General features: G+C 40.2%; 2 protein-coding genes across 4 annotated transcripts in view; both read left to right on the top strand.

The window, feature by feature from the left end:
* zc3h7a (zinc finger CCCH-type containing 7A) overlaps positions 1–11,682 on the top strand; it is a 21,016-nt gene extending 9,334 nt beyond the window's left edge. For 2 of the 3 annotated variants that reach the window (XM_050070039.1, XM_050070040.1), the window contains exons 6-23: positions 1,324–1,404; positions 1,584–1,637; positions 1,721–1,760; positions 1,853–2,214; positions 2,317–2,569; positions 2,673–2,701; positions 2,795–2,939; positions 3,052–3,210; positions 4,309–4,514; positions 4,936–5,036; positions 5,188–5,369; positions 6,374–6,447; positions 7,039–7,175; positions 7,286–7,391; positions 7,493–7,601; positions 7,713–7,846; positions 10,718–10,881; positions 10,977–11,682. In XM_050070039.1, the coding sequence (XP_049925996.1) occupies positions 1,324–1,404; positions 1,584–1,637; positions 1,721–1,760; positions 1,853–2,214; positions 2,317–2,569; positions 2,673–2,701; positions 2,795–2,939; positions 3,052–3,210; positions 4,309–4,514; positions 4,936–5,036; positions 5,188–5,369; positions 6,374–6,447; positions 7,039–7,175; positions 7,286–7,391; positions 7,493–7,601; positions 7,713–7,846; positions 10,718–10,881; positions 10,977–11,166 (2,526 nt within the window). In that variant the 3' untranslated portion in view covers positions 11,167–11,682. The remainder of the gene's footprint in view (positions 1–1,323; positions 1,405–1,583; positions 1,638–1,720; positions 1,761–1,852; positions 2,215–2,316; positions 2,570–2,672; positions 2,702–2,794; positions 2,940–3,051; positions 3,211–4,308; positions 4,515–4,935; positions 5,037–5,187; positions 5,370–6,373; positions 6,448–7,038; positions 7,176–7,285; positions 7,392–7,492; positions 7,602–7,712; positions 7,847–10,717; positions 10,882–10,976) is intronic. The other variant, XM_050070041.1, reaches the window with a different exon arrangement.
* galr2b (galanin receptor 2b) overlaps positions 1–12,504 on the top strand; it is a 383,467-nt gene that overhangs the window by 119,239 nt on the left and 251,724 nt on the right. The gene's annotated exons all lie outside the window — the stretch shown is intronic.

Below are 12,504 nucleotides of genomic sequence, written 5' to 3' on the forward strand. Positions count from 1 at the left end.
GTTAACAGCTAACGGTTAGCCCAGCTAATCTACGATAACCATGTTATTAATTAGCCTACAAAACGTGCACACAGAAATAGTAACGTTTGTTCAATCATTGTGTTTATAGACTTAACAAACATCAGATTAGTCTAAACGGTGATATAGTGACATGGAAAATGTGATATATAGCTAAACTCTGCTGGTTTTCTATCCGAAGTATTTGTAAACAACACGGCGATTCCCTGGGGGCACCGCCGGAAGTGAAGGGCGAGAGCGATCGCCGAGGCCCCTGCACTTCCGTTAGTCAAAAAACTCCGGGCTGTGCCTCCAGAGGTAAAGGAAGGTTTGTTTTTTACCGATGGATTTCCAGATTGCTGCCACCTAGACTGAGGTCGCTGATCTGCTATTAACTCCTGCCTTTAGTACATCTCTCTTTGTGTTGTATTGGTTTGCCGCCAAATGGACATAATGTGCAAAAATGGAAATTTGAACCTTTTTTATTTTTATCTTTAAAAAGGGAATAATCAAATGTTTTTTGGCCAGTTTTGACAGCTTCAGTTTTTAGAGCTGCAACATTTAATCGATTAAGTGTCAACTATTAAATTAATCGCCAACTAATGTGATAATTAAGTGATTTCTTTATTCCTCTGACAGTAAACTGAATATCTTAAAACTGTGGAGAAAACAAGGCATTTGAGGGCATTATCTTGGGCTTTGGGAAACACTGATCGTCATTTTTCATTATTTTATTGAACAAACAACTTATCCATAATCAAAAAAATCTCTGTGTAGTTCCTTGTTGTGTGCCTGTTAGTGTGCTGTCTTAAGTTAAAGTCATTTCTGGTTAAACTGATGTAGGTCAAACTTTGGTGTAATAAGCAGCCACTTTTTAATTTAAGGTTTGCTGTTTTAGTTGCAAGTCCTACTTTATTCAATTAATTGATAATTATTTTATTTCTATACACACACTCCATCACTACATGTTAGTGTAGTATAATACTGTATATGGAGCATTAGTCTGGATATGTTGTGACAGTAACACGATTGACAATCAGTAAGAGTTAGACCTCTCTTAATCTCCAGGATGATAAATCACTGAAGTTTAAAGGCAAATTTCATCCAGTAACAGCACATTAGAGGTGTGTCACTCCTTCAAAAGTTGAGAAATCATTCTTGACTTTTAAAAGCAACTTTCCCCCCAAAAAATCCAAACCTTTATTACAATATATTAAGGAAAATGTGTCAAAAAATAATTGGTTGAAGAAAATGAACAAAGATCAAAGTAGTGGTTGTCCAGGGTGTGTTTGAATACACACTGTTAATTTGTATTTTCCTCCCCAGGATACCAGTGTCACACAGCTGACTCAGGACCTTGCCAAAATTTTGGGATTGAAAATCCGTAAAGCTTATGTAAGGAGTAAGGTACGTGTGTCAGGAACTATTTCACAGCACTTCATTTTCTAGTTAATGTAACAAATTTGAATCTGACTTTCAGCTTCATGGCTAACAACAATTGAGACTATTCTAACACATCCATTGAGGGCTGTCCTCATGTAATGAACAGTCATAATTTAATTGAGCTAATTATTTTTTTCTAACAGCCTGCCTTGAATGTTTTGCGAGGATCAAGTTATCAAGATTCACAAGGTGAAAAGGTAAGCAACATAACTATGTAAAATGCATACCTACACTCTCCAAAGAAATACATATTCAGTGAATTTCTTCCGCCTCTCTTCAGTTTTCCCATGGCTCGTCTTCAGTTGAAGATATAGAAATTGGTGAGTTTAATACTTAATACAGCTTTACACAATTCATTTTAAGTGGGACGGGACAAAGGTCACTTACCCTGTTTTTCCCTGATGTGTTCTAGAAGTGCCTCAGCTAACCCAGGATAGCAGCATTTTGGCTCCAGTCCCAGCTCCAATCCAAGCTCCAGCAGCAGTGCACCCGCCTCTGAATGAAACAGTAGTGGATGAACTTCCTCCTACCAACAGTATCTCATCAGTAACCCTGTCGGAACCGCCAGGCTTTGAGTCCGTTTCCCTGCCGGTGTCTGTCCCCATGCCTGTGTCTGTCCCCACGTCGGTCCCTCTTCCCGTGCCCTCATTTGTAAATGGATGCAGAACCAGTAAGCCTTGCACGATTCTCGAAACCAGTCGAGATTTTGACGCGGACATCATTGGGGACGACCTAGATGATCTACTGGACCAAGCTGGCCCTGAATCAGCCATGGTTAGTGAACGGATACGACCGCAGGGTCTCGCTGGCGAATAAAATGCGACAAAGTGTCGATTTTTGAGCAGAAGTGTGACTCTTGTTTGTCTCTTCCTTCAGGTTATACCCACAGTGAAGGGTCCTCTTCCTTTGCCAACCAGTATTGCCTCGGGCAGTTCCTTGTCGAGTCCATTCCTGATGCCATCTCACATCAACCCATTTCCCTTCAGCGGTGCCCAGCAGTGTACCGTTACTCTGCCTCCACTGTATCACAAGTCGGGGTCAAGTGCGTATTTTGGTATGGACACTTTTGACGCCCTGCCCCCACCACTGGACTCTCTGGATAGTCTGAGCATAACGGACTATAAAACAGGTATGCTGCCTTGATACCTGGACTGCTTAGTCATTGAGTTTTACTTCAGTATCAAAAAATATCAGCTAACTAATACAATATTCTTTTTCTCTCCTCTGTTCAGATTATGCTCCGAGTCCATTCATTCCACAGGTAATTATTTACTTATTATTTATTGCCAGCCTTGATGTAGTCAGGGGCGTATATTTTGTCAGAACTTATTTTTCATTTCTCCTTTTTATCCAGCTGAACAATAACGACACACCAATGGGAATGGCTGTGGGTATGCCTGAAGTGAAGGGTCTTCCTGCTGCTGTGGATTTAGCAAAGAACCCCTTAGCTGAAACACATGAATTCAAACAAGCCTGCTCAGTCTGCTACGTCAAAACTGGTGAGGAACTGTTTCTGTTTAGTCTGTGTGTGTGTATGTAGTCAGTTATTTGTAAGAAAAAGGAAGTACTGTTTGGTCTAACATGTTTTTCTATAAACGTTGACATCCACAGGGCCCGGTGTGTTGGATTACACACTTCATACAGAAGAGCATAAATGCAAAAAGGATGCTTTACTCGGCAGAATCAAACATTCGCCGGACAAAACGTGGAAGCTCATACGGCCCAGACCGACAAAAACACAATATGTTGGACCGTATTACATATGCAAAGGTAACATTTATTTCCTTGCTCAAAAATTGATGCATTTGCCTTCATATTACCGTTTTTGGTTTAAAAAAAAAGTGGAAAATGTAAAATTTTTAAATTCCGTTTTAGCAGGCGTAGTCAGTCAAAATTCAGAGAGGTTCAGGTACCTGTATTTATAGCCCTAGCACAATGAACTTAAGGCTTACAAGTAAAAGATAACGAGACAGAATTTTCTGAAAACAATTAGTGTCGCTTTAAGAAAAAGTGTAAACAGAGCTTTGAGCTGCCCCTTTTCTCTTTATTTACTCTATTTACTAGTAAAATTGGTGTATGCACTGACAGTACTTTAAATCTTGATTTGAATGGATGTAGTGCCGTTCTCATGCACACACTTAGCTGCTCATTGATGAGCCTAGGCTGTTACTTGGTTTTTGTTAATGTTCATAGCACTCAAAGCTGGCTCACCGCTGTAAGGTCGATCCAGACATGGTCAAGGTGTGAAGTGCTACTTTGGCTAGAGCAGGGGAAACACTCTCACACAGTGTGTAGCCAGAAAGTAGCAGGTCAGTTGCTCTTGTGCTGTCGGCTCTCACATCTCTCTTATACTGCTGGTCTCTGTAACTAACTGACTATGCACGCTAAACAATCGATTTAATTGGCTCAATTGAGTGATGCTATTGCCGTGTTAGGTGGATTAGCTGCGCCCACGGTCTATAGCCGTGACTGCTGGGGGGAAAAAAAGTGCTCCGTGAAGGTGATTATTTCTTTAATTGATTTATCAGAAATTGGTCACAGGTCTGGATAGAACTGTCACTCCGTCCAGGTCCAGGCCGCGGTCATTCGTTGATGCCTACTCTGTAGCACATATTCCCCTACCTACCCTCACTTATTACACATAAATATTTACATTATTCAAGGAGCTTTGTGTTGCTGTCACTCTTACACACACACACAAGTCATGTCAAGGTCCATTTATTGCCATTCTACAACACACAGCTGCACAAAGAAATACAACTTGTAGTCTGAATGCTACACTAGTAAAAACAAATGCTGCTTTGTAGACTTGTAGTATAGATATAATATCTAACAGCAAATACCAAAATGTTGCCTGTGCTGTTTCAGAGGTGGCTGTTGGAAAAGAGTGCCTGTACCCTGGCCACTGCACATTTGCATACTGCCAGGAAGAGATTGATGTTTGGACTCTGGAGCGGAAAGGGTTTATCTCCAGAGAGCTCCTCTTCGATCCTTACGGGCCCAACTCCAACGTCAGGTTGACAGTCCCCAAGATCTTACAGGAGCATCATGGGATATTCATGTTTCTCTGTGGAGTGAGTATTAATTTAATTTCTTAAGAGAAATCTAGTGTGACCACAGGGTGTTGTGGTGTTGTGTATTTAATAGCTGCAGGTGTACAGTGCTGCTGGAAGTTGATACTGTTAATGACACGCATTCCCAGCTTTGTTTTTCATTCCCAAAATATGCTTGTCTCCACAAAGATATTTTGTACATGTACACATTTACATTTATAAGCTCTGGCTTTGCTTTGTCCAGAACAAATTGAAAATATAAGGCCATTAAATACAAAAATGTTTGTGATGAATGTAATGCTGTGCTTCATTCGAGCCTGGTTGTTGCTTCTGTGTAACATTCGTCTCGTGCTCATTAGAAGCTGCAGTCACTGCTGTAATGAGTCTGCTGTGTTTTTATAGAATATTAAGCTTTTCCAAATGCATGTCGTTTAATTTGCAGGTGTGCTTTGACCATAAACCCAGAATAATCAGCAAAACCAACAAAGATGACCCCTCGCTTTGCTCACATCCGGTGACAAAGCACGACTTTGAGGATCATAAGTGAGTCCCTTCACATCTCACAGCTTAAAAACCATCACTTAGCTAATGGATTTACAGCTCAAGTAATCTACCAAATCACACAAGACCTTGTGCAAATATGTGAGGGAATGAGAGCAGGATTAACTCATGGACATCCTTTTTTGTCTTTTAGGTGCCTGGTCCACATTTTGAAGGAGAATACGGTCCGCTATTCCAAAATCAGACCCTTGAGTCATCAGTGCCAGCTGGATCTTTGTCGCCATGAAGTCCGCTACGGCTGCGTGAGAGAGGACGACTGCTTCTACGCTCACAGCCTCATCGAGCTGAAGGTCTGGATGATGCAGCATGAGCTTGGTAAGACGGCTTTTTCAAACACTTGTCCAAGGATAGGCCTGTCACCATAATTACCTTATTGACATAGCGTACGCGATACGGACATGACCTTGAGAATTTCGCTGACTTCGATTTTGCGTGTTGTGTTTGTTTACATAAGAATGCCACCAACACTTTAGCCAACACGATGCCAGAATAACCAGCAGGGTTTTCCCGACCACTGTAAGACGCAGCAATTCTCCCATTTTTCTCTTGCATGAGCCGGGGAAAAAAACAAAAACCGAACACTCAAAAGGCAACACAGTGTAGTTTACGGGTAGCCACACATTTGAAGTGGAGAGGCATGGCCCTAATAGTTGTTAGCTTTCCAATGCCTGGCAAGCCAAAAAGTCTGTCGTTTGTAGTTTTACCCTCCAACAACTTCATCCTCCACACCCTAAATCCAACAGCAAACTGCCCGACTCCCAGGCCACCCATCCCCGGCAGCACACTGGCCAGATTATGTTCCAGAGCTTTGCTGAGCTTGTCAATTAGTTACAAAACTGCATGTCTTGTTTGGGTTTTTGTTGTACAGATTTTGTATTAAGTCCCAGACTAAGTCATTTTGAATAAAGGTACTGTCATTTTATACATACTTTCTTACATATATTAACAGGTGGTATTTTTTTAATAATTTGTTAGGTTTGTTTTTTTTTTTTTTAATTTTCCAATATCTGAATATTCTTATGAATTAAAGGTTCACTGCTCTTTGAAAGAATGAACCTGCATTATTATGCTATCATTTTATCATTCTTTCAGTGGCATAAAATGATCTCAAAATGACTAATATTGTTTATCGCAATTATTCCTGGCACAATATGTCGTCCAACGAAAGTAGTTATCATGACAGGCCTAACCGAGGGCTGGATGTTGTTGTACCTGGAATACAGTTGTTCGAAAATGTTCTTTTATTTCCCACTGCTAAATTTGATGTAATTTTGCTTCTTAACTGTTATTTATTTTTACTTTTATTTTGCATCTCATAGGTATCACTCATGAAAGTATTGTCCAAGAGGCAAAGAAGTTTTGGAATGCAACAGCTTCGTTGCAGGGAGCCCAGGTAAACCCAACATGAGGACTCTGTTGACTGATTTATTGTGCTTAGTGCCTTTATTTTTTCCAGTGACTTTGCAGTTATTTCACCATTTATTGATGATTATAGGGCTGTACCCGACTCAGAATCCTGTCACTTGAATCAGATTTGGCCATTCAGTACGAATATTTGCTGATATGTTTTTCTCCATGTAAAGTTTTAAAGTTTGAACAGGGCTCAGTGGTTGTGCAACAGTTTTTGCCAACACTGGATATCAAACAAAAGCCAGAGACTGTTTTGTATTAAGTATTTGTGAGCTGTAAAGTCACAATATCCAAGCAGAAAAGATGAGGTTATTTCTGGATCTTGAGGTAAAAAGTTTCTCCTCCTCTTTGCGGCTGCATCGCGCCTGCAGCTGACTGCACCAAACAGTAGCATGAAAGGCAAGAGTGCTTAGTCCGCAGCAAAATTTGGGGACCAAAACGTCCTCAGAAGTACACTGCACAGCACACTGGCTAGCAAAATATGAATAAATAAACGACTAGTCGACTGAGGGGTCTCTGACTGACGATTTGTGTTAGTCACAAAGATTCTAACCAGTTCTCAAAATGTCACCAGCAGCTTTCCAACACACAGAGAAGATTCGGGCCTCCAAATCTGAAGATGATGTTTGTTTGCGGCCAGTGCTGGAGAAATGGCCAACTAAGCGAAGCTGACAAAAACAAGAAGTATTGCTCAGCCAAGGCGAGACACACGTGAGTATAAGAAGTCACACGTGACTTGTCAACAGGAGGTTGATTGATTGATGACTGAAACAGTGTAATCCAGTGCATCACCACAAACTCAGTTTCTGTCTCTTTTTCAGGTGGGCGAAAGACAGGCGGGTGGTGCTTGTAAGTTCCCATGAAAGGAAAAAGTGGACAACAGTAAGACCGCTTCCAACCAAAAAACCCATCCCATCTCAATTCGAGGTACGTGCCAAACATTTCTATCCCAACGTTGTCAGCTCTTTGTGTTTCTGATTAAAACAAATCTCCTGCAATGGTCACCAAATGCTATTTTCCTTCCTTAGATTTGCATGCATGTGACAGCCGGCAAGAAGTGTCAGTACATTGGGAATTGCACGTTTGCTCACAGTGTGGAAGAAAGAGACCTTTGGACCTACATGAAGGAAAACAACAGTGAGTTATGTCAAGGAGATGCGCTGTCTTACTTTGGAGAATTTTAATCAGTAGAATTTAATTAGCATGTGATGCACCAAAAGTAATCACCAATTTTATCCCCTCATTTAGTTCCAGATATGGATCAGCTTTATGAGCAGTGGCTGCAGTCTCAGAAGCCTGGCTGGGGTGACGAGACCTCCAGTAACTCTGTCAGGGAGAATGGCAAACAGATCCACATGCCAACAGACTACGCTGAAGAAGTGGTGAGTTTAAAGAACAGCAAATATGATGCAGTGATTTGTCTGGTGGCAAAGTTTGTGGATAAACTGGCCAGTGGTATTTGGTTTATACTGTATCTCTAACAAACAAATTTTAGTGAAAACTTTCAGCTTAATTACGTTAATTTCCTCTTCCAGTTTGCTGATAAGAATCCTAAAGAGACAGTTCACCCCAAAATCAAAAATACATATTTTTTCTCTTACCTGTTGTGCTATTGATCCGTGTTAAGTGTGAGTAGCCAACTGTTGGAGATATCGTCCATAGAGATGTCAGTCTTCTCTCAAATATATAGGAACTATGCAGCACTTGGCTTGTGTTCTGTTTTCAGAAATCATCACCTGGTTAAGCGAGATTTATACTTGTGCGTCAGCTCTATGCAGTAGCCTACGCATGTGGCCTTTGTGAACATTTATCCTTGTGCGGTAGTGTGTCTGTGTCACTCTGCAGTTACACCTCCAAAACACTAGATGGTGCCAGGATTTCTGTGAAGTGCTGTCAAGTTTAGTTGATTCAAAACACACATTAAACATGGCTTAATAGCGACAATTACAAGTACACAAATCAGCTTGACTGTAACTCGCAGCATTCACAGACAAAGCACTTGTCTTTATCTGGACACATTTTCCCCACAGACACAACATGCTAATGTTTTTAGCGCAAGCCTATGGCATTTTACATTGTATGAATTATCCTAGCAGCGAACAGACTTTTCCTCTACTGCATCTGCTAATGGAGGCTTGTGCTTGTGACAGTGGGAGATGTAAACATTAACAGTGTTCTTGACTGAAACTGTGATGCTGGCTAGCTCAGTGGTGCTAGGTGAGCTAGCAGTGGATTAGGGCTGAATTTTTCAAATACTGCAATACCCGTGAAAAGCCCAAACAACTTCCAGAACGTGCGCGGCGGGAAAGTGTTTCAGCTGGGACCTATTTCACCGCTGCACACCACAGGCATGCTAGAGCCGGCGAGAGTGAGAACATAGAGAAAAGTTCAGGGGCGAGAATGGCTGCCGGAGAGAGTCCTGAAAGCGAAGTAACTGTACACATTAGCACGGCACTAATGGAGCTGAGCCTGTGTTGCGTTCAGGCGTTGTCACGTAAATAACAAATTCCAGCACTTGAATAGGCCATAGCACAACACAGCAGCATGTCAAGTGGACCGAACTCGAGCAAAATACCGTCACATACTGTGAAACCGAAGTGATTGCCCAGCCCTACGGTGGATGCAGCTTCCTTCTGTGCAGTGATACAGTTTGCAGATGTCGTTAGGTAGAAGGAAAATAGGTCCTACATGAATGAAACTGCTCACAACAAGGTCTGTGGATTATCTTGAGCTGTACTGGTTTCTTTTGATACAACCCCAATGCCAAAACAGCTGGAACTCTGTGTAAAATGTACATAAAACAGTGCAATGATTTGCAAATCCTTCTTGATCTATATTGACTTGAATACTGTACAAACACAAGATATTAAATGTTCACACTGATAAACTTTACCGTTTTTGTAATCACACTTATTCTGAATTTGGTGCCAAAAAAGTTGGGACAGGGGCAACACAAGACTGGGAAAGTTTTGGCCTGTTAAAAACACCTTCAACATTCCACAGGTGAACAGGTTAATTGGTAACAGATTATAGTAACATGACTGTGAGTAGAGGGGCATCCTGCACGGGTTAGTTGTTCACAAGTAAGGACGGCAAGAGGTCACTGCTTTGTGAAAAACTGCATGGGTTAATAGTGCAACTGTTAAAGAATGTTTCTCAACACACAGTTGCACCATCTACAGTCCATAATATCAAAAGATTCAGAGAATGTGGAGAAATCAACCAACGTTGAATGCCCATGATGTTTGATCCCGCAGGCTGCACTAGATTTAAAACTGTCAAGATGGTATAAAGGATATTATTACATGGGCTCATGAACACTCGGGCAAATCATTGTTGGAAAACACAATTTAGCTGATGCATCTGCAAGTGCAAGTCAAGACTACCATGCAAAGTGAAAGCCATTTATCAACAACACCCAGAAACACCACCAACCTCTCTGGGCCCGGGCTCAGCAGAGATGGACTGACACAAAGTGGCCAAGTGTGCTGCGGTCCACGTGTCAGTTTGTTTATGGAAATCATGGACGTGATGTCCTCCGGGCTAAAGAGGAAAAGGACCATCCAGATTGTTACTAGCATTTGTGATTGTATGGGGGTGTGTTAATGCCCATGGCATCATGGGTAACTCACATCTCTGAAGGCACTATGAACATGAAAGGTACATGCAGGTTTTGGAGCAACATATGATGCCATCCAGACGACATCTTTTTCGGGGACGTCCCTGCTTATCCCAGCAAGACATTCAGACAAATTGTCTCCCATTGAACATGTGTGGTGCATTATGAAGTGCAAAATATGACAATGGAGACCGCGAACTGTTAAGGAAGTTAATTCATATATAAAGCAAGAATGGGACGAATTTCACTTTTAAAACTTCAGCAGTTAGTGTCCTCAGCTCCCAAACACATACTGAGTGTTGTTATAGTAAAGGTGATGTAACACAGTAGTAAACATTCTCATGTCCCAACATTTATGGAACGTGTTACAGACGTCAACATAGGTTGAAAAAGATTTGCAGATCACTTGTCCTGTTTTTCTTTCCAGGGTTGTAGATAATCATTCAGTTGTCAGAATCTGTTGATGCAGTAAAAATTGTTGGTGCCTAATGGTTGAATTGTGTAAACATTTTGCTAACATCTTGTGTCAATTGTTGTTATTGCTAAGTGCCTAAAGTAAACAGCAATATGTTTGAATGAAACAGGCCGTAATGAGTCGTTTGTGTAAATGAGATTGCTCCGTGTGTTTTTGCAGGCTGGCAATCACTGTTGGCTGTGTGGGAAAAACTGCAACAGCGAGAAGCAGTGGCAGCAGCATATCACTTCAGAAAAACACAAAGACAGAGTTTTCAACTCTGAGGACGATCAGAACTGCTGGCAGTATCGGTTTCCCACGGGCACTTTCAAAGTTTGTGAGAGGTAAGATTATTAGCCACGGAGCAGCACGTGTCTTTGGTTACCAGCGTGATTCCAGTCGTTTTTGATGGTTGACATTTGATCTTGTGTTCTGGCAGGTACCTCAAAGGCACGTGCACAGAGGATGACTTGTGTAAGCTGGCACACGGGGAGCAGGAACTAAAAGAGTGGATGGAGCGCAGGGAATTCCTTTTGATGAAACTTGCCAAAGCCAGAAAAGACCATCTTATAGCACCAAATGACAATGACTTTGGAAAATACAGTTTTCTGCTTAAAGACATTATATAATGATGTGGTGACAATATTCACGCTCTGTTGCAATGAATGCAGTATTCAAACAGTCTTGAGTCAGGTGATCCTTGAGAGCCTCTGAGGTGCACAGGAAACAGCCTGATCACAGCATAATTTTAAAGAGGGCGTTCAGGACCGGCTCTCTGATTGGTGGCTGGTTTACTCTGATCTGAACTCCAGGAGTGTTATTGTTAACAGCAAATTCTGAGTGGAAGTCACTTGACGCTTTGCTATGCACCCGTTCACTAGAATATCAGAGAGTGGTGCTGAGAATGGCATGTGTAACCCTTGATCAGAGACGTTCAGATCAGTTGACCTTAAAGTAATTTCTTTTCATAAGCAGTTTGTATATGTTAATGACCTTTACCCTTCAATATGTTGAGTCTAAAACAAATTGAGTTGACATTCTCTTATTTTAATCTGTCAGCATAGGTCATTTTCACTTTCCATTTATCTAATAGTGTTACCAGTGTAATGGGCACCATACAAAATAAAGCTTCTTTTTTAAATCAGTGTTTTCACTGCTGTGTGATTCATCAATTACACATCTGTAAAATTGTATGTTATATTTTACTGATACATTACACGTTGTCTGCAGGGTCTTGACTAAGTTGATCAATTTAACGCAATTTTTCCAAAGTATTAAACCTCGTAGTTTATTTGCAATATGTGTATTTGTCCAAAGAGCCTGTTTAACGTTAGTGTGAATTTATTAATTGCTTAGATGAGTAGTGGGATTCTGTGTAGCTTATTTATGGAATGTGACATTTTTACAGCTAACTATGCCACCACATTTTTATAACATTCACAATTTCTTTTAATAAAATAATACTCAGACTTTTTTAAAATACATTTTTATGGCATACTATATCAAAAATTTTAATGTCATGAATTTTCTTAAATTGCACACTATTCCATTTTTATAACTTTTTAATGGCATACTATATCATGATTTTTTTTTCTCCTACATTTTTTAAACATTTGTAATGGCAACTATATTATGACATTTTTTGTGACATTAAATACTATAACATTTTTCATTATGTACTATTCATTTTTTTAATGAAATTTTTTTTTTTTTTTTTAAAAACATTTTTTAGCAAAGTATGTATGCCCTGACATTTTTTTAATAGCACACTACATTATGTAATTTTTTGTGACATACTACATACATTTTTTACTATGTATTATAATTTTTTTAAAAATTAAACTACTTTTTAATAACTTTAATAGCATAGTAGGTATGACATTTTTTATGGCATACTATATTATGTAATTTTTCAAGACTTTTGTGACAAACTAAACACATTTTTTCTTATGATATTAATTTTTTAT

This window comes from Epinephelus moara, chromosome 18 (assembly GCF_006386435.1).
Source record: "Epinephelus moara isolate mb chromosome 18, YSFRI_EMoa_1.0, whole genome shotgun sequence".
In the NCBI taxonomy this organism is placed as follows: domain Eukaryota; kingdom Metazoa; phylum Chordata; class Actinopteri; order Perciformes; family Serranidae; genus Epinephelus; species Epinephelus moara.